Here is a 27,201-nt window from a genome sequence, read left to right on the forward strand (position 1 = left end):
GGAGGGAAATTAAAAAAAAAAAAATACCAATATAGTAAAAATGCTGGAAATTAAAGACAAAGAGTCAATCTTAAAAGCAACCAGAGAAGAAAAGAGAATTCTCTTCAAAAGAGAATTCTAGCTAACTTTCCAACAGAATGTATGAGAAGCCAGGGACACAAGCATCTTCCATACCACCCAAACTAGATCTACAAGAATGAAGGTACAATAAGAACATTTTCAGGCAAACAACATTGGAGGGAATTTGTCACCAGTATATCTGCACTAATGTAACAACTAAAAGGAAATTATCCCAGACAGCAGGTCATCACAAGAAATAAAAAATGTAAATAAGTGGGTAAACTTGGATAACTATTAACTGCATAAAACAGTAGCCCTGGCTGGTGTGGCTCAGTGGATTGAGTGCCAACCTGTGAACCAAAAGGTCACCAGTTTGATTCCTGGTCAGGGCACATTCCTGGGTTGTGAGCCAGGTCCCCAGTTGGGAGCATGTGAGAGGCAACCAATTCACGTTTCTTCTTCTCTTTCTCCTTCCCTTCCCTGCTCTCTAAAAATTAATTTTTAGAAAACCAATAATACTGTTCATTTGGTTTAAAATACAATAGAATAAAAAAATAGTAAAATGGTGACATGTCAGGAAAGGCAATAAATAAACTAAAAGTGTTCTAAGTTCTTTGCATTTGTTTAGGAAGAGGATTAAAAATACCAAGTAATTTTATACTTCGATAGGCCAAGAGTATGTTATAATCTATAATGTAATGACTATGGAAATAGTACAAATAGTGATAACTTTCAAGCTGGTTCAAGAAACGAAAGAGAGAAGAATATAGATTCAGTAGAAGAAATAGAAAGCACTCAAAGAAATGTTATACTGAAATAATCCATCACATAATGTATCAATAATTACGTAAATATAAATTGATTAAATGCTCCAGTTAGAACACAAAGCTAGTTGGACCGAAGGAAAAAGAGAAGCCCAGTTATATGTGGTTTGCAAGAGAAATAGTTAAAACACAAGGATGTAGAAACCCTGAGAGCAAAAACAAAGATAACTATACCAATTACAATCAAGATAAATTTGCTCTTGCTACAGTAATATCAACTGAAGTATACTTTTAAGACAAAAATCCAAAACCACAGATAAAGAGGAATACTTCAAAGATAAAATATTCAGTTCAGAACAAGATATTATAATTCTTTATTCTTATAACATAGCCTCAAAATATATGAAGCAAAATATTGATAGAATTACAATAAGAAATAAATCCACAATCAAGGTGAAAGATTTTAACACACTATCCTTCCTAATAGAGCAAGCAAACAAAAAATTAGTAAGCATCTGAACCAAGCCATCAACAATTTCATGTAAATGAACATACATAGAACACTGCACTTAAGGACCACAGAATAGACAATCTTTTCAAATGTACACAGAACACTTATAATAACTGAACAATTCTGAGTCATAAAACAAGTGTCCAAAGTTTCAAAGAACTTCAATAATACGGAGTATATTTTCTGCCCCCCATGCAGTTAAGCGAGCAGTGAAATCCCTATTCTCGGAAATTTAGAAATATACTTCTAAATAACTACGGGTCAAAAGAATGAATCACATGGGAAATTAGACAATAGTTTGACCTAAGGAAGCAGCTAAGAAGCAATACTTAGAAATACGCTATCGCACAACTTCTGTACGTCCCCAGCTACCTGCGGGTCTTAACCCTCTGCTTTGTCAACCATTTCCTTAAAAATGCACTGAGCTTTCATCACACTGGCCCTTTAGCGTATCATACCCTCTCTCAGCTTCTTTGTCCCAGTCCAGCTCCACTCTCTGCCCACCTTCATCAGCCATTGCGGCCCAGGACTCTCCACAGGCTAAAATGAGCAGCAGGAAGAGGCCCTTCTGTGAGTAAGCAGCCCCAGTGGAGAACCCACCTGAACTCATCACAATGGCCCAGTGACAGCCCTTTGGCTGAGCCGGTGGGCTGTGTGGTACAGGGACACTGACAGTGGAAGTGTGGGAACACTATCTCCAGTCCTGGCTTGAGTGTAAAAACGTATACAGTAAGTATGTATCAAAAAAGACCACTTTACCTTTTTATTTAGGAAAATGTTTTAGAGATGATATTATAAAGAATTGGTGCTACACAGAGTGGTTTTAATCAGAGGAAGCACATACTAGATGGAATTCTAAAACACAGCTAACGTTAGCAGTGGTCACAAGGGGTTACAAAGGAGGACTACTATGGACTCTTTATACGCAGCGGTGTCCAACCCGTGGCCCACGGGCCACGTGCAGCCCAGGATGCCTATGGATGCAGCCCAACACAAAACCGTAAATTTACTTAAGACCTTATTTTTGCTCGTCAGTTTTTAATAGTGTTTGTGTATTTAATGTGTGGCCCAAGACAACTCTTCTTCTCCCAGTATGGCCCAGAGACGCCAAAAGGTTGGACACCCCTGCTACAGTTTGTATAATGTGGAAATATGTGTATACGAGGCATAGCCTGCTCTTATAGGATATTCACCCAAGTTGGATATTTATACAGCATGTATGCAATATAAACATATATTAGAGATATGTATAAATTTTGCAAAAATCCAATTTAATTTAGTAAAAATGTACTGAGCACTCACCATGTGCCAGACAATGATCTCTAAGACAAAGAGACAGAGATCAAAATAAATGATCTCTGACACAAAGATCGGGCAGGAATAGGCCCTGCCCGCCAGGAGTTCAGTGCCGGGAAGCGACGTACAGGCTTATTCCCTCACTCCTTCTTGGCAAGGGTGTATGGTTTCCAAGACCCAGGAATGGTTAGGCCATTCATTTGTTGGTTTAGCAACCACGTTGCTTCCAAATTTATCATTGGGCTTGGGCTGGGTGGTAACTTACAATTGGGCTTTTCCAGTTTTTTTTTTTCCATAAGCTTTCAGCTAAAAAAAAAATCATCCAAACCCTGCAACTAATTGAAATAATGAAATTATTGCTTAAGGTTTCTTCTATTTTGACATATAACAGCAAAGATCACTTCTGAAATTAGGTAATAGAAGACATGGTGGCTTTTGTCTTAGTGACACATTGTCTCTCGGACAATGAGCTCTGGCACGTCTGCTGCCAGGCTCTGAGTTGCCCATGGAGAGCCAGGCGCAGAGCTGACGCCTGTAGCCAATAGGAACCTGAGTGAACAGAAGTGTATCCATCAGCTCCAGTCAAGCCTTCAACTCATTTTAGCTATTTTTCACTAACACGCATTATTATACTATCTGGTAGGTTTATGATTATTATTCTTTTTTAAAGTCTCCACCTGAGGATATATTTATTGATTTTTTTAGAGAGAGAAACATCAATCAGTTGCCTCCTGCACGCCCGGACCGGGGATCAAACCTGAAACCTTTCAGTATGCGGGTAGATGGCACTGCAACCGACTGAGTCACGCCAGCGGGGCTGATGGTTATTCTTAGTCACTGAGTAAATAAATCGTTTCTGATTTTCCCGGTTTTAATAGGAGTAGATACAACTCACATAAGCAAAAGCTCTTTGGGGACCTCAATCATTTCTAAAGAGTATAAAAATCTAACTTTGGAGCAATTGCTGCAGTTACTGTTAAGTTTTAATAACAACATGAACTTCAAACTAGCGTATTTTATTACTTATGCTTTAAAACAATATCAACTGCCAAGTATAATATTTTGTTTGGTATGTGAGGATTTTCACTCATACATAAGGTATTTTACCCATCTTGAGTATCTTTAAAAGATGTAGCTTACTTCTAATTGTCTTAAAATAAGAAAGTAAGAAAGTAATCAGTAGTACTGATTACTAGAGAAAATAATTCTGTTCTACAGAGGAGAGAGGTTAAAAATGAGCGACTGATGATGGCAACTCTGCTACAGTTGCCACTTCTCCAGAAGGTCGGGACAGCTGTATCCCCGGCACCTGGGACAATACGTAGATCACAGCAGTGTTAGCAAATATTCATTGAATAAAATATTAGGAGTTGAATGTCCCGCACAACCAAAAAAACATTGGCTTTAGCCTCAAACACAGCTGAATTCCAATCTGCTCCTTCCAGTGTATTCCATGGGGAACTTGCTCAATTTCCACGGCTGTGGAGTAGACATAGTTAAGAGCACTCTCTTCAAAAGGCGCTGCTGCGAGCAGTGCTGGGGCGTCCAGAACAGGTCCTATGCAGAACATGTAAGTGCTCCATAGGGTAGGAGAGGGATTTGCCATCCACCACTTATTGAGTTTATCGCAAAGCACCACATCATTTCCCCGGGCTGGGTAGAGCGTACTGGGGCACCTCGTCCTCGGTACACTGTGTGCTTTTTTTAATGCTTATGGACCATTTTCCCATGAACACGTTCCTGCGTTTGCACGAGCTGACTTCCTTGTCAGTGTCAAATGATTGAAAAAGTCAACTGACTTTTGAAAAGTACAAAGAAAAGAAACTTTGGGGATAAAGAGGGACAAAATGTATTTCTGACCCTTCGTAGCTTGTGAAAATTAAGGTAGGCCCCCAAGTCTACCTTTTCCCCATTATTATGCTGCCTCATCTTAGAAGGACAAGATCAGAAGTATCCATTTCAAAATCAGACATTTTTTTTAAACAAAAAAGAAAATTTAGAAGCAAAGGAAAGTTTAAAAGAAGTTCCTTCAGAGGCAGTGTACTTTTCCCCAAGGTCACACTAGCCAGCAACCTTAAGATCGTAATAGAGATACATCAGTTAAAACCCAAACCTTTGTGTAAATTCTAACCGTCCAATTGCTCAGGCAAAGCCAAACTGGACAAGCACTAACCGGCTTTAAATTTATTGGCACTGGTTTCCAGCATGGTGCAAGGATTCCTAGGTTGGCCATGCAGGAAGGAATGTGCGGTGGGTGGGGTGATGGTCGAGGAGGAAACGGCAGGAAAGAAAGCCTTGGCCAGGGACATTCGGTGGGTCCAAGGGCTGCTCCCCTTGCCCTCTCTCCGTCTCACCCTGTGCACACAGTAAACCTCACTTAAATGCTTCTAAAACGTCAGCTCACCCTGTTTTCACAAGGTGACTTCCTCACCGGTGCTAAAAGATTGTTCTACAAAGAAGAAACTTTGGGAATAAAAAGGCTCAAGCTGTATTTCTCATCTGACCAAGTAGTTTATAAATATTAAGGTAGACCTCCACGTCTCCTTCCTCCCGTTAATTATTATGCAACGGCACAGCAACAGCGTCACTAGGCACCGTCCCCTTCTGGATGCCCCCACCTACATAGGAGTGGGGGACGGGTTGGGCTGAATTTAGAGACCAACTATCGCCTTCCCCTGCCCTGGCATTCGCAGACCCCACATCTGGCCACTCTCCGATGGCTCCAAGCTGGCCAACCTTGACCTCCCACTTCTCTGGGCTCCGATGACACTCACCCCCACAAGGTCATTCTCAATCAGGCCGCCTCGGACCAGCACAGCCAGACAGAGCGGGGCAAGCTGTCGAGCCAGTTGAGCAGAGCCCGGCAGCCGCCCCGCAGAGTGTCCCGTCCTGGCAACAATGCCAGCAAATTCTCCGGGAGCAGGGCAGGTGGAGGAGGCGTGAGAGTTTGGGTAGGTCCCCAGGTCCCACGTCACCACCACCCCACCACCCCGCCCATTTTCCGTGAGCCCCGCTTGGTGCCAGCCAGTCTGTCCAAACATCTCTAACCTCTGGGGAGGAGGAAACCTCACAGCCAACAGCCCTGGAGAGCGGGGAAAAGGTGACGATTGTTGAGGGCTGGGCAAGAGAGCTAGGCAATTATAAGCATTGCTAAGCAGAAAACCTCTTGAAGGTCACCAGAATAGATAAAGAAGAGAAACAACATTGTCAGCCAAAGTAAGGGTTAAACAATACCTGATTTGCAGAGGGCTTATTCTGAATTACAGCCAATTAGTTAGAGGGCCATAAAACTTTAGGTGCCAGACTCATCTCAGATCTGGACCCTTATCTTTAAACAGAAGGTACAAATTAAGTAGGACAGGTAGTTCTTATCGACAGGAGATAGGGTTTCAAAAGAAAATTTTAACATCTGGTTAATGTTCCTCCAGAGCCAAGAGCTATGCAGAGATAACAGCAACCTCAGCTTTTGTAGCTCGCTTGCTTACTTCGCACGCATATAGAAGGGCGAGCCTGGAGAGAACCAAGATGGCAGCGTAGGTAGACACACTGCGCCTCCTCGCACAACCAGAACTGACAGAGAATCGAATGGCAAGGGGGTCCGACACCAAGGAAATAAAAAATAAACATTCATCCAGACCGGTAGGAGGGGCGGAGATGGGCACCGGGGTGGAGAGGACTCGCGTGGCTGTGGCGGGACTGAGACTGGCGGAGTGTGGGACAAATGGCGCAGGCAGTCTGACCACTAGCAGACCCTGCGGCCCCACATTCGCGCAGATAAACCGGGAGGGCCGGACTCAGAGTGGCAGAGAGCGGGGCAGGCAGAGCAGCGGGTAGCACCCCGCAGCACCACATTCGCGCACAGATAAACGGGACGAACGGTGGGGAGCGAAGCAGACTGCGCAACCCAGGGCTCCAGCTCAGGGAAATAAAGCCTCAAACCTCTGATTGAAAGCGCCCCTGGGGGTTGGGGCGGCAGGAGAGACTCCCAGCCTCACAGGAGAGGTCGTTGGAGAGACCCACAGGGGCCTAGAGCGTGCACAAGCCCACCCACTCGGGACCCAGCACCAGAGGGGCCCAGTTTGATTGTGGGTATCGGAGTGAAAGATTGAAATCCGGGGGAGAGTGAAGCAGGCGCCATTGCTCCCTCTCGGCCCCTGCCCCAAGTACAGCGTCACAGCGCAGCAACCAGCCTTATCCCACCCCGGTGAACACACCTAAGCCTCCGCCCCTTAAAGTAACAGACGCGCCAAGACAAAAAAAAAAAAAAAAAAAAAAAATTGCCCAAATGACAGAACACTTCAAAGCTCCAGAAAAAATACAACTAAGCGAGGAAGAGATAGCCAACCTATCAGATGCACAGTTCAAAACACTGGTTATCAAGATGCTCACAGAATTGGCTGAATCTGTTTGAAACCCAGATGAAAAAAATGAAGCCTACGCTAAGAGAAACAAAGGAAAATGTACAGGGAACCAATAGTGATGCGAAGGAAACTGGGACTCAAATCAACGGTGTGGACCAGAAAGAAGAAAGAAACATCCAACCAGAAAAGAATGAAGAAACAAGAACTCGGAAAAATGAGGAGAGGCTTAGGAACCTCCAGGACATCTTGAAATGTTCCGACATCCGAATTATAGGGGTGCCAGAAGGAGAAGAGGAAGAACAAAAAATTGAAAACTTATTTGAACAAATAATGAAAGAGAACTTCCCTAATCTGGCAAAGGAAATAGACTTCCGGGAAGTCCAGGAAGCTCAGAGAGTCCCAAAGAAGCTGGACCCAAGGAGGAACACACCAAGGCACATCATAATTACATTACCCAAGATTAAACGCAAGGACCTACATCCAAGATTACTGTATCCAGCAAAGCTATCATTTAGAATGGAAGGGAAGATAAAGTGCTTCTCAGATAAGGTCAAGTTAAAGAAGTTCATCATCACCAAACCCTTATTATATGAAATGTTAAAGGGAGTTACCTAAGAAAAAGAAGATAAAAAATATGAACAGTAAAAATGACAGCAAACTCAGTTATTAACGACCACACCTAAAACAAAAACAAGAGCAAACTAGGCAAACAACTAGAACAAGAACAGAACCATAGAGATGGAGATCACATGGAGGGTTGTCAATAGGGGAGGGGGAGAGGGGGGAAAGGTACAGAGAATAAGTAGCATAAATGATAGGTGGAAAATAGACAGGGGGAGGGTAAAAATAGTGTAGGAAATGTAGAAGCCAAAGAACTTATAAGTATGACCCATGGACATGAACTATAGGGGGGAATGTGGGAGGGAGGGGGTGGGCAGGATGGAGTGGAGTGGGGGGGGGAAATGGGACAACTGTAATAGCATAATCAGTAAATATATTTTTTAAAAATCTGTATTACAAAGAAAAAAAAAGGGCTAGCCTGTGAGTGTGCCGAGCGACTCCCCTTTGCAGCCTTAACGGGCACCCTGGGAGTTCGCCCCTGCGCAGGTAAAAATGAAGTACCATCTAAGTGCACTCCACCCTGTCTCCATTTGATTTTCTGCTCGCGCTCGGGATACAACGATAATGATCACAGTCCCTGTTTTATGATACTAGGGACCGGCTCGGCGCCAAACGCTTTATTTAAGTTGTGCCACGTGTTCGCCACAACAGCCCTAAGAGGCGCATACCGCTATTAGCCTCTCTTTTAGGCAGGGAAACTGAGGCAAAGTGGGGTGATCAGCTAGTGAGTGGAGCTGGAATTCCAACCGCGTCTGGGTGGCTTTTCACTTTCTGCCCGTGGGTGGCGGAGCCCCCAGCCCGCCCCGCTCCCCAGCTTCGGAGACTCAGTACGAGGGGATCTCTGCGGAGGCGCGCGGGGAGCCAGCGGTTTCCCCAGTCCTCTGAATGGTCCTGGACAGGGAGGGGCTGGCCAGGAACGCGTCACGTGCCCCATGGCGGACAAGGAGCCTCGGTTTCCCTTCTCGCTCCTGCGTCCCGAGCAAGTCTGCGCACCGCGCACCCTGCGGCGGCAGTCGCGCCCCAGCGCAGTCCGCCAGACCTCCCGGCGTCTAGCGGCCTCTCATCGGTGGGTAATCGGAATTCTCTCCCCACCTTAAAAGAACAATAAAATCCTGTGCCCACCTCTAGTCTCCGGATCACCGCAGCCCCTTCCCTTCCTTCCCAGCTAAGCTGTGTTTATGGTCCACGAGCCTGATCGCCTCACCTCGTTCCTTCCTGCACCACACGCCCCACGCCCACCCCTTACTTGGGTTCTCCAAATTCAGCCGTTGCCCTACCTGCACACTTCACTTCACCTCTTACTCCACCGAAATTGTTCTGGCAAAAGACGCCGGGAGGAAAGCTGGAGTGGGTTGAATCCCATTAACAGACCTGCTCATGTCCTCTTTAAGATCTGTCCTCTTAATGCCTTTGTACCCGGAAGAGTCCGGTGAATTTCTGATGAAATTAGCATTTGCAGGAACCTTTTCACAAGCCAGGCACGGTGTCAGGTGCTTTCCTGTGGCTCATCTCAGGTGTGATTGTCTTGTAACTTACTATGACCCAGCCTCAGTCGCAAACATGACATATTTTTAAAGTAGACAAAACAATGACATGCAAAATAACCCGTGTTTCTCTGTGTATACCATAAGTACTTAATTATACCCTGCTTTGTCCCCAAAAGAATGTAAGAGATACATAATATACAAGGTGGTGTAAATAGTGAGAAAGACGGATCGAACCAAATAGGTCAGGAAAGTGAGCAGAAAGAGGTGCCAGGAGGACCTAGAGCCTTGGGACTGGGGAGTCCCAGGCTCAGCCCTGAGCCTCTGGGCAGCAGGCAGCACAGAGAAACCCTGCTGGAGCGGAGCTCTGAAAGAGCAGCTGCAGGTAGCTGTGGTCTAGAAACAGCTCTAAGAGGGAAGTTACACTTTCCTGGACAGCACTAACCAGCAAAGCATTCTACTTAACCATGTCCATGTAGTAAAAGGACCCCAGTGCTTAAAAGGGTTTCCAGATACATTATCCCCCTTAATTCAACCCTCCCAATGGCACTGTGAGCTGCTTCACATCGAGAAGACCCAGCTTATGAAAGTTTTCACAACTTGTTTGAACTTTTGTGGCCGGCGTCAGAGCTAGGATTTGCACCCTTAAGGCCAGTGGGTGCTGGCTCCCCAGTACACCCTGCCTCCCCAGCTCTCTCCAAATGGGAAAACGCTGGCGACTTTGAAGTGGGGATGAGGTTAACTCAACCTTGTCTTCCGCATTACGGAAGAATTGTACCCTGCGATTTCAGTTCCAAGGTGAGTGGGCAGGAAGGGAAAGTTGGCGAAGTGAGGATTTGCTAACACCAGTCCCTGGTGGCAGCCATTCCGTGGTTCTTGGGAGTCAAGATGCAGAGCCAAGCCACACAGAGCTCTCCGTGACAGAGAAGAAATGGCCTTTCAAGACTACCTGGAGCCCTGAGAGAGGCCAGACCTGCGCACATCACTCCCCAGGTGCTGTCTGGGGTCAGCCCAAGGGTAGCTCCTCCCAGGGGCTGACCTCAGACTTTTTCATGATGGCTGGTTCTGTTATTCCTCCACTGCTCCCTGGGGCGAATGGGCTGCTGACCCATTTCTGGCTGTCACTTTGACAAATCGGTCAGTTCTTCTGTAATGTGAATCTCCTCTGCGCTTGATGAGCCCAGCACTCTCAGCTGGCACTGGTGTTGCTGAACCAAAAGAAAAATTCTTTATCCTTGACAATCGGGCTCTTGTCTACTTGTCCCTTGTGGGAGAAGCTCCTAGTGGCCCACAGGGAACTCAGCTGCATAACCTGAACATGTCTGAGCTTCATACCCTGATTGGATTAAACCCATGCTCCCAGCCAAGAGGAGAAACACTTAGGCAAGAAAGAAGCCACATGGTTTCTAACACTCCACCCGAGTGCTGGTGCGTGATGGCAACCATGTCCTGTTCACTTTTCTTCTAACACTCGGCGGAGGATATGTGTATTGATTTTAGAGAGAAAGGCAGGGAGAAAGATAGAGATACATCCATGTGAGAGAGAAACACTGATTGGTTGCCTCCTGTATGCGCCCCTACCGAGGACCAAACCCAAAACTTTTTTGGTACATGGGATGATGCTCCAACCAACTGACCACCCAGCCAGGGCTGTGCTCTTCACTTTTGTCTTTCCAGAGCTTCCCACCGGACTGCTCTCAGTACTGGGGGCACTCAGCACTGACTGAGGGAATGGATCGCACTGAGTGGTGAGGCTGTTTGCTTACCCGCATAGTCCCTAGACGTTTGCCCTTCCCCAATCCAGTCCTTGCTGACGTTCAGTGAATGTATGCTGACCGAAAAAAAAGATGGAGTCAACTGTTCCGAGGACCGGAGTAGGGACAAAACCCCTGGGGCTGGTTTACAAACTGGCGCTGTACACGGAGGACAAGGAAAGACCAAAGAGGCAGTTCAGACTGATCAGTCAGATCACTCCAGACTGATAGGTGGCTGGGGTTTTTGTTTTTTGGGTTTTTTTTTTTTTTGAGTAAACTTTATCTTAATATTCTATCACAAATGACAATGTCCAGCAATCCTATTCATAAGTTAATTACAGAATTTATTTTTTAAATAATTTTTTAAATTTTTCAGTTACAGGTGACATACAATATTATATTAGTTTCAGGTATACAACATAGTGATTACACTTTTTTTATATCTTATTTATTTATTTTTAGAGAGAGGGGAAGGGAAAGAGAAAGAGAGGGAGAGAAATGTCAATGTGTGGTTGCCTCTCATGTGGGACCTGGCCCACAACCTAGGCATGTGCCCTGACTGGGAATTGAACCAACAACCTCTTGGTTTGCAGGCCAGCGTTCAATCCACTGAGCCACACCAGCTAGGGCAGTGATTAGACATTTATGCAACATGAAGTCATCACCTTGATAAATCTAGTGCTCACCTGGCACCCTACACAGTTATTACAATATTATTGTCTATATTCTCTATACTGCACTTTACATCCCCATGGCTATTCTGTAACTACCAATTTGTACTTCTTGATCCCTTTACCTTTTTCACCATCCCCCCCAATCCCTTCCCATCTGGCAACTGTCAAAATGTTCTCTGTATCTTGGAATCTGTTTCAGTTCTGCTTGTTCATTGTCACTTTGTTTTGTTTCTTAAGTTCCCTGTATAAGTGCAATCAGGTGGCACATGCCTTCCCCTGCCTGAGTTATTTCACAGCACAGCACCCTCTCAGGCCACCCGTGTGGTTGCAGGTGGCAGGACTGCATTCTTTCTTACGGCTAAGTCATATCCCGTTGTTTGGATGCACCCCTTCTTCATCCCCTCATCTGTGGATGGACCCTTAGGTTCCACATCTTGGCTATTGCAAACAATGCTGCAGTGCGCATAGGGATGCATGTGTCTTTTCAAGTTAGTGTTTTGGGTTTCTTCAGATAAATACCCTGAAGTGGAACTGCTGGTCCTTTTTTGTCTCTTACTATAGCCTTTGTTTCAAAGTCTGTTTTTTCTGGTGTAAGTATTGCTAACCCAGTTTTTTTTGTCGTTGTTGTTTCCATTTCTATGAAACATCTTCCTCCATCCCTCCAGCTTCAGTCTCGCTGTATCTTTGGATCTGAAGTGAGCCTCTTGTACAAAGCACGTGTAAGGGTCTTGTTTTGTTATCCATGCAGCCACCCTATGTCCTTTACGTGGAGCACTTAATCTGTTTGCATATAAAGTCATTGTAATTGTTAATAGATATGTACTTACTACCATTTTGTTATTCATATTTTTCATATTTTTTATCTTTTTTTTTCCTTCTTAAAGAAGAACCTTTAAGATTTCTTGTAATACTGGTTTGGTGAGGATAAGATCTTTTCGCTTTTTCCTGTGTGAGAAGCTCTTTATCCATGCTTTGGTTCTAAATGATAGCCTTGTTGGGCAGAGTGATCTTGGCTGTAGGTCCTGGCTTTTCATCACTTTGAATATTTTTGTGCCAATCCCTTCTGGACTGAAAAATTTCCATTGGGAAATCAGCTGATAGTCTTCGGGAGCTTCCTTGTAGGTAACTAACTGCTTTTCTCCTGGTAGGTGTCGGGTTTAATAAGCCAGGGAACTTACACGAGAGGCTTGTCTTGGGTGGCTCCAAATTGAGATCTTTCCGTTCACCCCCCAGAGCCTTAAAGTTTACACAGAGGCCTTAACTGCAGTCAGTCGTATGTACTGTCTAGATTGTCGTAACATTTTCCTTTAGGGCTGTGTCCTCAGAACAGCTCCCCATGTGAGAACGGCGGGGCGGAATATACATCCCACAGACAGGAGAGGGGTGGGAAGCCCAGGTCCGGCTCAAGAGTCAGCAAGCAGTTCTCTGATTACCTCTTGCAACACCTGGCTTACCAGAAACTCAAGGAAAAAGGAAGTGGTGTCATTTGCTCGAGAATAAGAACCAAGCTATGGGGGTGCTCAGTTGCGCCGTCAAGGGAGGAAGATCCTCAGCAGATTGTGTTGGGGTCTCAGAGCCCTGAGGGCTGTTCAGGCTCTCACACGCTGTTCCTTCTCCAAGAAAGACTCTTCCACACCGGCACATTGCTTTTGTCTGGCTTTTATCTGGCTTTTATGTCTCTGCTTAAATGTCACTTCCTCAAAACGGCCTCTTTTAGACCAGGTCAGATTCCTCTTTTGGTGTCCCAGTGTTTTCTGGTCACAGTCCTGGTCAGAGTGTGTGATTGATTGTACATGAAGGTGTGTGTGTGTTTGCTGCCTGTTTCCCAAAAAGCTGTACCACTTCAGCCTTGCTCTCCACCCTGTCTCTAGCATAGGGGCTGGCTCCTAGTTGATATTCAAAAACTATCTGCTAGAGAAAGGAAGGGATGAATAGTATTATACTGTTCGGTGCTCAGAACAATCTCGAGCCTTCAGTGTTGCATTGGTCTCATTTTCATGGGAGGAAAGTGAAACTCAAGAGATGTGTGAGAGGGCCCAGAAGGACTGGAGCCAGGTCTGTTGGATGTAAAGCCCTACACTTCCCCTATAGCGGGCAGTATCGTGTGCGGCCTGGGTGTGGGGGAGGGTCCGGGTTAGTGAGTATGGGAGAGATGCAGAAGGGACAGAAAGCTGGGAAGGACCAGGGCCAAGTCTGGAACAATGAAGCAAGCACAGAAGTCAAGGGTGCTACCCTGCTGGCTTCAGCCTGACCCTGGCAGTCAAGAAGTGCATCATTGATGTGCCCCGAGGCAAAAGGAGCACAACTTGAGAGGCTGAACGTTTCTTTCTTAATTGTCTTCTGACTTGTCTGGATGCCTTCAAGAAGCAGCATAGTATACTGGTTAAAAGATGAACTCTAGAGCCTGGCTTTGCTTCCGCCCCCTACTTGCTGTGTAGACCATGGATAAGTTATGTCATGTCCTGTGCCTCTGTATCCTCAGTTATAAGAATGCAGATGATAACAGCACCTATCTCCTGAGGTTGTTTTAAGAATTACGTGAATTAATACACGTAAAGTGCACTCAAGTGCTTCAAACACAAAGTCTTATTAGGAATAATACTTCTACAGTTAAGTGTTGGCAACTATCTAAGGGCAGCTGCTATGCATTGAAAAGTTGCTGTGTGATTACTGAGGTTTAAGTTAATATAAATTTAGTGAGTCACAAATGTAAGCTCTATATTCAGTATGCACCCTTATTATGTTCATAGCAGCGTTGTATACAGTAGCCACGGTCTGGGAGCAGCCTCAGTGCCCATCAGTAGATGGATGAGTGGATGAAATACGCTGTGGTACACTTACACCCTGGAATACGATGCAGCAGTAAAAAAGAAGGAACGCCTACTTTTTGCGACAGCATGGATGGACCTGGAGAGTATTATGCTAAGTGAAATAAGCCCATCAGTGAAAGACAAATACCACATGATCTCACTTACTTGTGGAATCTAATGAACGAAATAAACTAAAGTACAAAATAGAAACAGAGGCACAGATGCATGGAACAGACGGACAGCTGTCAGAGCAGGGGGGAGCTGGATGAAAGAAGGTGAAGGGATTAGCAAGAGAACGTATACGCATGACCCTTGGACAAGGAAATTGGTGTGGGGATTGCCTGAGGCAGGGGGGCGGAGGGGGGCGGAGGTGGGAAAAGTGGGGACAACGAATAACATGAACAGTGAACAGATATTGTCTGTGATGGAATGCATTATTGGTTCCAATACTTCACTCTCTTGTATAGGAGTTATACATCACATTCATCACGGCCTCAGGACGGGCCATGCCCCACAAACTTGGGCTTAGCCATAACATTTGCTTTAGCTGAAAGGATGTTAGAAGAGGCTGAAATATGTTTGTGTGGGTCGACTTTTTTTTTTTTTTCCTCTGAGTTCCAGTGATCTGCCTTTGGAAGAACATGTCCAGGTAGCTGTTGTCCCCCTCCAGAATAAAACCCAGCAAGCAGATCCAAACCAAACCCACGGCCTGGGGTCAAACCTAGCTATGCAGTGGTCTATAGCAGAGTCACCCAGCAGAGCGCAGCCTGGAGCTGCTGCACCACAGTTGGCCTCTGGACCCAAGAGCTTGAGAATAGATGTTGCCTGTAAGCAGTGTTGGGGGTTGTTATACAGCACTACTGTGGCAAAGGTCAGCTAAGACTTTTATTCCTGTTAATGATAAAGACTATTATTTCTATTAATCATTAAACCAGTACATTTTAAAGATTTTATTTATTTATTTTTAGAGAGAGAAGCAGGGAGGGAGAAAGAGGAAATATTGATGTCTGAGAGAAACGACAATCAATTGCCTCTTGCATGAACCCCAACTAGGGACTGGCCTGCAGCCCAGGCATGTGCCCTGACCAGGAAGCGAACTGGTGACCTTTTGTTTAGTGGGATGATGCTCAGCCAGGTGAGCCACGCAGTCAGGGTAAACCAGTATAATTTAATCCTAAATTCCAGGAAACCTTGATTAATATATTTTTTAAGATTTTACTTATTTATTTTTTTATAGAGAGGGGAAGGGAAGGGGAAAGAAAGGGGAAAAACATCAGTATGCAAGAGAAAGATCAGTTGCCTCTTGCACGCCCCCACCTGGGTCCTGGCCTAGCAACCCAGGCGTGTGCCCTGACCAGGAACTGAAACAGAGGCCTTTCGCTTTGTGGGATGATGCCCAACGCCCTGAGCCACATCAGTCAGGGCTGATTAATATTTAAGCTTCTTTAAATAATCATACGCATGAGGGAATGTCAACTTCACGGGCAAAATTATGTGGCTCCTTCAAAAGGGTATGACTGAATGGAGCTCAAACAAGGGACTGTTTACAGAGATATGGGTCGGTTAAGGAAACCAGTGCAGCGGTTCTCAACATTTTTGCACCAGGGACCATCTTTTTTCCACAGATGGCAGAGGGGAAGGGTGGGGGTGGACACAGGAGGCAGAGCTCAGGCAAGCTTCCCTTGAAGCCTGGTTCCTCACAGGCCATGGACCAATACCAGTCCACAGCCAGGGGGCTGGGGACCCCTGTCTGACACCACAGAGTTTGACTGGGTACCTGTTGCCAGTGCAGTGAGGTCTCAGGCCTGGGAGTAGCAGAAGGACCAAGCAGAGGTGGTGAGCTGGAGCAGAACTTTGCCACTGTCTTTGGATTGAAGCACAGGAAAAAGCTTCTGATGTATTTGCAAACCAGGGGTCAGCTGCCCCACTATTCAGGATTGTATATGCCTGGTCTTAGCCTATACACACATCCTCAGGACCCTAAGCTCCCTCTAACGGTCAGGAACTTAACAAGGAAGTTGCTGGAGCCCTGGCCAAGCTGTCCACAGGCTAAGCAGCAGGAAGGAGTTATACTGAATATCTGTTAGGAATTGAGATCTTCTGCAAGAAACAGATGATCAGAAGCGTGTCTGGAGCACATTGGAAGTTTTATTTATGTGGTATAACAAGAAATCCAGAGGAAGGTAGTCTAGAGTTGGGATGGTGGCTCTACCACACAGGAACCCAGATTCTTCCAGCTCTGCACTCCACTACTGCTAGGATGAGGCTGCCTCCTCATGCTTACAGAATGACCGCTAAGGTGGAAGGCTGCTCCGCATTCCTGGAGGGAGGGAGGAAGGACCAAGCATAAACAACTGAGTCTCCCAATTGAGTCTGTCCCTTCTTAATAAGCCAGTGACTTCCACTACCATCTCATTGGCCAGAATTGTGTCATATGACCACCCTACCTTTAAGATAGGCTGGAAATGTGGTGGGTTTTTTTTTTCTTCTTCTCTTTTTTCAGCTGAACTGATTGACAGCCTGAATAAAACTGAGGTTCTGCCATGAAGAAAGAAAGAGAGAATGGATATCGGAAGGCACTCCATAGTCCCTGTCACACCCAGAAGAGACATTGCCGCTTGGGCTTTGGGACATATTTAATGCCTAAGGGGAAGAGTCAGCGCTAATTCCCTAATGGGAGATGTCTCCTTTAAGCCTGAGGCAGGGCTTGAATTCGTTGAACCTCACCCTTTTTTCTTTAGGTATCACAGACTGAGTTTGCACTGTGGAAACTCCCAGCTGACTCACTAATGTAAAAACTGATTCAGAACAAGTAGATCTTGTATAACTTAAAAAAAGGAAACTATAAAATGTACCACAATCCAGGATAATAACAAGGATTGCACAAGAAGAAACACCCAGAGACTCTCCCAGAGAGAAACTCATAAATAAAAATTATAAAGTGTACAAGGAAACCCAACACCATGAGAAATAGTTAGCAAATGCAACAACTGCAAAGTAGAAATAATAATGCAATTTGGAATAGACTTTAAAATGAGTGTGTTTGCATTTTTCAAATAAAGAAGACATTGAATCCTTAAAGATAGAATATGATGGAAAAAACAACAGGCAGATTTGAAAAAGATTCAAATAGAAGGTTTATGAAAAATCATTAAAATGAAAACCGGTGGACAGTTAAAGATAATTTAGACTTAGCTGAAAGGAAATTCCCTAAACTGGAAAATAGATCGAAAGAAAATCTCCAGAACGCCACAGAGAGAGTTAAAGAACTTGGAAAAAAAGAAAAATAGATTAAGAGACATGAAAGTTAAGTGAGAAGGTCCAAAACACACCTAATGAGAGTTCTGTCTGAAAAGGATAACAAAAACAGAGGGTGACAATATTCAAAGAGTGAATGACTTCAAGTGTTTCCGAACTGAAGAAAGGAGTACGCACCCTCAGTTTTGAAAGTACACAAGCTCTGAGCAAGAGAAATAAGGACAAATCAGCACATTTGTGATAAAGCTGCAGAATATCAAGGATTAAAATTAAAGACTGAAAACTACCAGAGAAAGAGACAAATATTAATAGACTTCTAACACGGAAATGATATCCAGACCGGCGGTACTCTGCTTACTAGAAACAACAGACATCAGAAGACACTGTCATTATGTCTTGAAGCCCATGGGGACCCGAGTAGTGCTGAAGGAAAACAACTGTCGGCTTAGAATCTTACACGCAACTTTAAGACTGAGGTGAAATAGGCATTTGAAAGGGGTTTTTCAACCCCCAGGTCCCCTCTGAGATATCTACTAAAGGATGAAACATCTACTACTTGAGTGAAGGAAAATAAGCCCAGGAGGAAGTTAGTGGAATACAAAAAGAAACAGTAAGATTAGAAATCAATAAAACAAACTAGTATCTGTAAATAATGATTCATTCTAAATAATGGTTCATTTGCTTGTATCTAAAAACCTAAACCTAAAATATATAAATATTTATAAATTTGAATATTAGAAAACAGTATAAGATATGGACAGGGAGAGGGAAAGTTTGGGATAATTAATGTGTGTATGTGTGTATATAAGGATTCTTGTCTTGCTCGGAAGGAGGGAAGATTTTCGACAAATCATCATCATTAGATTTTGATGGGAAAAAATATAAAGGTAAGTACAGACGTCAGCTTCTGCCCTCTGGTATTGATGTACTCATGACTGCCGTTTCTTACCTGGGTAATACTTAGAAATGAACAATGGTGCAGGTCTGGTTTTCGTGCTGATCAAACGCCATCAAATGGGAACACTGTGAAAACCCCAGGGGTGGAGGAGTTAACTCAAAGTATAGGGCAGTAGGAGGCCACCGGACTGAGTGCACGAACTCCGAGAGCGGAGCCGCCAGAGTTATGCCACGGCCTTGAGAAAAGTCAGGCCTGCCCCCTACCTGTGGTAGTAACTCCTAGCTAGTCCTTGTGTCCACAGGGGGCAAAATCAGGGCAGCGCCAGTGCAGGGGACAGGCTTAAAAAACAAAACAAAACAAGGGACCAGCCAACCTAGAAAAACACTTCTCTACCACCCTCCACGCCTCTCTCTCCAAACCTCCAGGAGGCAGTTTCAGCTCCTCATCCCGTGAGACCATGACCGTCCGTTTTGACGAGAACATTTCTTCTTGGGCATTAGGCCCTTCGCAGCCCCAAATTCATGGGGGCTGGGAAGCAAAAATTATGCCAGCGGGCAGTTAGGGGTAATGGTGAGGGGCTGCTCTCTCCTTCACTCTGTGGTCCTCATGCCATTCATCTAGGCCACGGGGAAGAAGACGGCATGTAGTGGCCGCTTGTTTGGGGCGTGTGCCCTTTAGACTCAGGCAATAAGGTCCCCAGACATGGGCTTTGCACTTCAGAGGCCCTGTTCTGTTTCTCCCGTGGGGACGCCCTGCTGGGACAAGAAGTCTGGGCTAAGGAGATACACCAACCTGGAGCCCACACGCCCCCAGGCCACTCTCAGGGTGTCCAGGACACTGGAATTCCCGGCCCACTTGCAGAGTTTGCCCAGGCCTCCCACCTAGACTTGTGCCACTGCCGTCAGCGTACACACCCCCGGCTCACAGAGTGGCCAGGGGCTGGCTATTTGCAAGGCATGTGAACGGAGCTTGGGATGTGGTGGTTCAGGTGTCAATACGGATTTATGGGAAAACAAAGTGCGTGGTTGGAGAGGGAAGGGGCCAGGCCAAAGGCTACTGCTTGGTGTGCAGTACAGAGATCCGAAAACTGCATTTAAATCTGACTTTCCAATTTGTTCTGAAGCCAGGAAGGCAGAACACATTGTATTCGACTGTCGGCCTGATTTCTAACTTTACACTATTTAGACCTCTACTTGTATTCCTGCCTCAGCCTCACAAATGTTGGGGGTGGGCTCGCGCCCTGTATGCCGTAGCACAGATCCCCAAAGGCACACAGGCGCTGCCTCCCAGCCAGTGTGTAACTGAGTCCCCAGTAGCCCTTCTGCCGTTCTGACAAGACACTGCTTCTGCGGTGGGGCCACTTGTTAAGACCAGGGATTCTGTGAGCATGAGACCGTTGTCATACTTGCTTCCCCATGAAATGTGGGGGACACCGTGGTGACGGATGAAGCATCCTACGAGACGACAACAGGGGAGGCTGGCAGAAGCACTGAGGTTAGGGCAGGCAGCGGTGCCACTGAAGAGAGCATGCCACCCGGCTAAGCCCAGATTAAAAGGGTGAAACACCCTTGCTGGGTGGGGTGACAGTCACCATGCAAACAAAGCAGTGTGCCAACAGCAACGGGAGGAATTTGTGGCCCATGCTGCCATTTATCACATAGTTTTAGGACACATATTAAACCAAGGGTGTGGCTCGGCCCTCTTATTGAAAGTCGTCTGGGAAGTTTAGGGCGGTGCCTGCAGACCTGCGCAGCTACACCAAACTGAGTCACAGCGGTGTCCAACTCCAACCTCTTGCCATCTCTGCGCCACACTGGAAGAAGAAGAGCTGTCCTGGGCCACCCACTAAATACATTGTGACACATAATCACAAAAAAGTCTCATAATATTTTAAGTAAATTTACAATTTTGTGTTGGGCTGCATTCGCAGCCATCCTGGGCCGTCGGTCAGTTAGACACCCCTGGGTAGAACCACGGAAACCAGTTATGCCTGTTACTAAGGATCTGATATTAAGTTTAGAAAGAAAAAAAAAAGCATGAAATAATTGTGGGTATGACTTTGGCCCGTGAAGTTTTCTGAAATCAAGTACCCAGAGAATATTCCATTTTGAGAGAGCTATGTGGACCAAGTGCCCCCAACCTGGCCCGAACAGAGACTAGAGTTATAAAAGGGCCGCTCTGCCCCCAACTCCCTACAGACAGGAAGGAGGCTAAAGAAGCCTCCCCACCAACACAGACGGCATATTGTCAATGCTGTCTTCCAGAGTCACCAAGGAGGAGGATGAGAAAGGGACCTTGGGAATAATGAGGTAGATTGAACAAGAGGGGCACTCATATGGTAAATATTCCACTGAGAATATCACGTTGCCAAACTCAATGGTCCCTTCTCTATACTCATGCTGTGTGTCCTCTTCAGAGCTTTTTCTCCCTTAATCCTTACCCGAGGATGTGTTTATTGATTGTAAAGCAACAGGAAGGGCAAGAGAGAAATATCGATGTGAGAGAGAAACATCACATTGATTGGTTGCCTCTCATACGCACCCCAACTGGGGATTGAACCTGCAACCTTTCAGTGTATGGGACAACACTCCAACCAACTGAACCACGCCACCAGGGCTTAGGAGTTTCTAACACAGTTGACTGCTCCCTCTTTCTAGGAACCCACTCATTCTTCTTTTGGCTCCTACCCTTCCATGTCCTTCAGGCTCCCCTCCGACATCCCTGGCAGCTTCTTTCCAGTCTCCTTTGCTGGTATTTTCTGCTCAAACTCAAAATGTTAAGAGTTCTTCAAGGTCATTCCTGAGACTCCTTTCTCCAACGATATAGTATTTCTAGAAAGTTTATCCAGACCATGGCATTAAATACCATCTCCACGCCAGTGACTGTCTCTGTCTCCACCATTTCCCTCAACTTCGGACCCGCTGTAACAGTGCAGTCCAGCTCTGACACTAACCACCCAGAGTCAGCAGACTCCACAGGCTCAAGGGCACAGTCACCAAAAACTACCCTCGCTTCACATGCCACATTCAGGGGTATACAGACCACCCACGCCAGTCACTGATTGGCTGCAAATTCAGGGATCACCGTGCCACACTCAGATTCAGTAATTTGCTAGAATGACTCGCAGGACTTAGGAAACTCTATACTCGTTATTACAGTTTTATTAGAAAGGACACAAATCAGGACCAGCCAAATGAAGAGACACATAGGGGAAGGTCTAGGAAGGTCTTAAATGCAGAGCTTCCATGTCTTCTCCCCTTGGGATCAGGACACGACCCTCTCAGCCTATCAATGTGTTCCCCAACCAGGAAGCTCAACAAGCTTTGGGTATCCAGAATTTTCACTGAGGTCTTATCACATAGGTATGTTCGACCGAATCATGAATCCTGTGAACTCAACTGCAAGCCCCACTGGCATCTCTGGAGGCTGGGCTGACACCGCCTTGCTCAAAGCACCAGCCTCTAATCACCTGGTTGGTCTTTGCCACTAGCCCCCGTGGAGTCATCTCCTATTAACTTAGGAATGCTCCAGGGGCTCCTGAATAACAAAGACAACCCCATTACTTGGGAAGTTCCAAGGATTTAGAGGTTACCTGCTCCCAGGAACTAGGACAAAGACCAGCCAAATTCCTCTCATACAACATTGCATGTCCAAGGTCTACTTGACACTTGGCGTCTAATGGGCATCTCAAGCTCAACATGTCAGGAAACAAAACTGAATTTTCCCCAAACCTAATCACCCTCCAGTCTTCCTGAATTCAGTAAATGCAGCTGTCTTCCAGCAAGCTTCTCTCTCTCTCTTTCTTAAAGATTTTATTTATTTACTTTGAGAGAGAGGAAAAGGGAGGGAGAAAGAGAGGGAGAGAAATAGTAATGTGTGAGAGATACACGATGGGCTGCCTCTCGCGTGCCCCCACCGGGGACCCGGCCTGCCCCCCAGGCATGTGCCCCACCTGGGGACCTGGTCCACAACCCCATGTGCCCGGACAGAGAATGAAACGTGCAGCCTTCCAGTTCGCAGGCCCGCATTCAATCCACTGAGCCCCACCAGCCAGGGCCCCTGGTGCCTTTCTCTCCCTATTCCTTCTACTCAGTCGATCAGCAAGTCCCAATTCCTATTACAGCTCTGTTCACTTCCTTTTGTTGCCACAGCTAACTACCCTTGCCAAAATCACCGTTATTCATTTGCTTTCTCGATTACAAAAGTTCCCTTACTAACAAGCCATTCTTCACATCCCAGGGTGGACCAGCTGATGACACTTCCTGCCGAAGCACCAGGATCTCCCCACGGCCTTCGAATAAAATGAAGACTTCTTACCACGGCTGTGTGATCTGGTCTCCGGCTGTTTCTCGGACTGTGTTCCCACCTTCCTCGCTCCGCCCCAGCCACACAGGCCGCACCTGATTTCCTCCAACACATTGTGTCCTTTCCCTGTGCAGGCTCATACCAGCTGTTTCCCTGTCTAGAATGTTATTCTCCCAGGTCACATGGCTGTCCCTCTCTTGTCACTCAGGCCTCAATTTAATGTCACCTTCCAGAAAGTGAGGGTAGGTCTCCAGACTCATGTGTTCCCCTAGTCACTAATTTTCGAACAGCACTTACCACTACCTGGTATTTACTCCTGCTCTTTGCAGAAGGTAAGCATCAAAAAGTGGAAGTCTCCTTCATCTTCTTCAGTGCTATATCCCCAGTAAAAACACAAGGCCTGCAACAGAGTGGGCATTCAATGAATGAATGAATGAATGAATGAATGAATGAGATGAGCCGTTTTCACCCAACGTATGGCTGAGCTAGCCTGCGCTGCATTCCCTGGACTTTTTGTTCTGGAATACCATGGGTGCATATGCTAGTCAACGCAGGCTTCCGCAACAGAATGCCATGGACTGCGTGGCTTCAGCAAAAGAAAGCGCTGTTCTCCCAGAGATCAGGGTGCCAGCCTGGCCAGGTTGTGGTGCGAGCTCTCTTCCTGGCTTGCACTTGGCCTCCTTCCGCCTGTGTGCTCACAGGGTGGAGACAGCACAAGCTCTGGTGTCTCTGATAAGGGCGCTGATTCCAGCAGGAGGGCCCCACCCTCAGGGTCTCACCTGAACTTAATTACCTCTCAGAGGCTCTGTCTCCCAATGGCACCCCGTAAGGGCTTCAATGTATGAATGTGGAGGGACGCAATTCAGTCTGTAGCGCTGCTGTTTTGTATCATTTTATTATGCTCCGCTTTCTGTTCAAAGCGAGTAAATCTTTCACCTTTTATATCATCTTGTTTTTCTGTGAAGACCTAGGTACCTCACACATATCCTGGTGATTTGTAATCTTCTCAAGAAGCATGTTCTAGGTGACTGAGAAAGGACCTGAATATCAAATCTCTTTGATAGTTGTCCTTTCTTCTACTATATTATCTCCTCTGTCATTGTTACGGCTTAGTAAGTATACTTTGCTGAGTGTCAGGAGACCATTCCACCACCTGACCCTGTGCAAACACTGCATCTGCTTCCTGCTGGGCCACCTGTTTGGCTTCTACCGCTTCTGTGAACTCCTTCCCGAAGGTCAGATGAGTCTGATGGGACAGAGTGAGTGCAAGGTGAGGCGGCGTAATTGCTCAGCCAGCGTGGCTGCACGGCCCCCCACAGCCATGGAGGGAAGAGGCCAGGAACGGCTCTGGCAGCTGGAGGCAGCAGGAGGCCAGATCCCCCTTCTTCCTCCCTGTCTGTGTCCAAACTGAGTTTCCACCCAGAATCCTCGGCTGCCCCAACTGCTCCCGCACAGCGTTCTGTGGCCTCAGGGAGACGATCTCAGGGAGAGAACAGCCCATAGACACTGAAGGCTGTTCTGTCCCTGAGATCCACTGACCAGCTCCCCAAGGAAGGAGACCTGCAGGTGCCAGGACCCACACCGGGACTAGCACTCTTCCAAGGTCCTCTGACAGCCTTTGAAGCCCTGGGGAAGGCCAGATCGAAAGTGAGCCCCCGAGAGTGAGGGATGCAGCTGGTTCTCAGGGAGGCAAGAGCCTGATGCTCCGTGCTCATGGATGAGCCAGGCCACTGCTTTCTCACAGCGCCTCCACCACCAAACAGGGAGGGGTCAGGAGAGCGCGGGGTGCAAAGCGTGGTGTTCCCTGTGTGAGTGCTTCTGGTAAAGGGTTTAAAAGCAAGAGAAGGCAGGTAAAGCTACTGCTTAGGCAGAGGGTGTAGAGTCCTGATTCTCCAGAGCTTCCCTGAGAACATAAACACCTGAGGCTTGGGCGAAGCAATGGCCCTAATGACAGTACAAACTGTGAGACTGACTACAAGACCCCCGGGCCTGTAATCTTCAGCCTGCAGCAATTTACTGGCTAATGCAACTTTTATTAAAAAGGGAGAAACAAAGGGAAAAGGAGCATTTGTTTTTCTACCCAATTCTATTTGTTCCACTTCCTCCTCCACTCTCCCAACCTTTGCTTCCTCTAATATAAGCAGTCCAAAATGTTTACTGAGGACTAAATCCTGGTGTCTCTTTCTTCCAGAATCTTTAATCCCCTCAATCCCCAAATTACACTTGTTCTGTGTTGTCGGCTCAGTTTCTACACCTCTTCCTCATTCAAAGTTTGAGGAAGAACACCTAATCCTGAGAAATGAACAGTGAGATATAGAATCAGAAAGGTAACCAGTGAGCCGTGACTGGTGTGACTCAGTGGGTTGGGCACGCTCCCACTAACCCAAACCACTGGCTGGATTCCCAGTCAGGGCTCACGCCTGGGTTGTGGGCCAGGTCCCCAGTTGTGGGCGTGAGAGAGGCAACCAATGGATGTTTCTCTCCTCTTTCTCTCCCTCTTCCCCTCTAAAGATAGATAATATCTTTTTAATAAAAATAAAAAGTAACCAATGCTACAGATAAAAGCCAATAGAAGACACTTCCTCCTCTTATTTGTAGCTACTTCAGACAACCCTAACTCCTGAACACCCACCCGAGTAGCTGTTTTCGGCTGGCGTGCCTCAAGGGTTTCTAAGCTTTCCGTACCTGGCTGTTGAGTCAGGGGCACCGACCTCTTTCCCTTAGACTGCCAAATAAGAAACGGACAACAGCCAACACAACAACTGCCATCCGGCGTCCATGAACCATAATCACACCTATCTTTTTTTTTTGTCAGATGGGAAAAAATTATCTGTTGGTGTGTCATGGAATCTCACTAGTTTACATGTACCACGAAATGAAAAAGGCTGAAAATTGCTGCCCTGTAGTTCTTTTTACACTTCGAATTATCTACTTACTAACTTTACACCTACTTAACAATTCTTAATAATAATTTTTATGTTAAACTAAATTTATACTAAATAACTGGCTTCTGTCTCCTCACTGGACCAAGCAGCAAAAAGGAACAGCAGCCATGAGTTGACACACATTTAGTTATGTTAACATTCATCAGTTCCTAAAGGTACTTTAAAAAAAAACTCTTTGACTTGGAGAATTCTTGGAAACTAATTTGTTACTCAGAAAATAAGCAAACTCAGCTTTGCACTGACTTTAGGTTTTAAGTGGCTCTAAACTCAGCCTCAAACTCTTTTAACAGCCAAAGGCACCAATCCAACCTCTAACCAGTTGACCTCCCAATGCTTACCAACAGGTGCATTCCCTATGCTAACCTGAGCTCCACCCATACCGCCATGGATAGAATGTCTCTCCTCTCACCCACCACTTAGGTGAGGGCTATGCCACCAGGTCCCAGGGCTCGCAGATTATCCCCTAACCTGACCCACGCGGCCTCCACTCTTAGGGGCTCTGAAACTTTATGGGTCCCCAGGTTGTACACCAAAGTTGTCAAGCTCATGCATATGTAACAAGTCAAGGCCGAGGCCAAGGTCTGACTAATTTGACTGGTGAAGATTCAAAGAATCGCTTTTAGACTCACAGTTTATTACTTACAGAGACAGTAAAGAGAATGTATTCCAGTAAATCTACAGCTGAAAGGCACTGAGCTTCCACCTTGTCTCACAGGCACCAGCGAAGCTTTCTCTCGCAGAGGTGCTGGTTAGCTGCGGTGATAAAGGTGCAGACTCTGAAATCCAACATCTGGGACTTCAGTAACCACCTCTCTCATCTTCAGTGTCTTCATCTATGAAGTGGGGGCCACATCCACTATAGGATTATTGAGGGTTAAGAAATCCATCACGTAAAGCCTTCAATGACGCACAGGTGTGCAAACAGCACAGCATTTATCTCAAGAAGTATTGGCCATTATCAACATTTCCACAGGGCTTCATCCCTGTGTTTAAACCACTTACCGTATTTTGCCGTGTATAACGCCCGCTTTTTTGCCCAAATTTCTGAGGAAAAAAATAAGGATGCGCATTATACACGGGCAGTACTAATTCCGTATCTATATAAACATTTTTAATTCTTTTATTCTTGGTTATGTGTTAGAAGTGTAACTCTAGAAAGCAATAATAATATCCATATACAAAATAATACCCTGGAATATGATAATCATTTTTGTTTCTAGATGGAAATAAAAAATTGGATTAATATGAAAGATTTTTTTCCTGAAAGTTTGGGCCAAAAACGTGGGTGTGCAATTATACACAGGAGTGCAATATTTACACAGCAAAATACTGTAATTATTTCTGAAACAAGGCTGGGAACAAATACATATTCCCCTCCTACCCAGACTTCCACCAGCACTCAAAACTCATGTCCCGACTTACCGGGCCATCCAACTGTTTGGGGAGGCGCATTTATTTTT

At 45.9% G+C, this 27,201-nt stretch overlaps 1 protein-coding gene and 1 long non-coding RNA gene across 5 annotated transcripts in view; both read right to left on the reverse strand.

The window, feature by feature from the left end:
* B4GALNT2 (beta-1,4-N-acetyl-galactosaminyltransferase 2 (SID blood group)) overlaps window positions 1-9,033 on the reverse strand; it is a 39,869-nt gene extending 30,836 nt beyond the window's left edge. Inside the window, exon 1 of one of the 4 annotated variants that reach the window (XM_053910539.1) lies at window positions 8,891-9,033. Coding sequence is in view for 1 of the 4 variants with exons in the window: in XM_045182233.3 (XP_045038168.2) it covers window positions 5,406-5,419 (14 nt within the window). In the remaining 3 variants the exon portion in view is untranslated. Of the gene's footprint in view, window positions 1-5,405; window positions 5,565-8,735; window positions 8,863-8,890 lie in introns of those variants that run through there. The other 3 variants (XM_053910540.1, XM_053910541.1, XM_045182233.3) reach the window with 3 other exon arrangements.
* A 7,401-nt stretch (window positions 9,034-16,434) lies between these two features.
* LOC123477980 (uncharacterized) lies at window positions 16,435-23,924 on the reverse strand. The gene is made up of 3 exons (XR_006653069.3): window positions 23,590-23,924; window positions 23,094-23,196; window positions 16,435-16,655 (listed from the first exon to the last, which is right to left on the reverse strand). It is a non-coding gene; the product is annotated as an uncharacterized lncRNA (long non-coding RNA).
* Window positions 23,925-27,201: the final 3,277 nt, after the last annotated feature.

Source organism: Desmodus rotundus, chromosome 9 (assembly GCF_022682495.2).
Source record: "Desmodus rotundus isolate HL8 chromosome 9, HLdesRot8A.1, whole genome shotgun sequence".
NCBI lineage: Eukaryota > Metazoa > Chordata > Mammalia > Chiroptera > Phyllostomidae > Desmodus > Desmodus rotundus.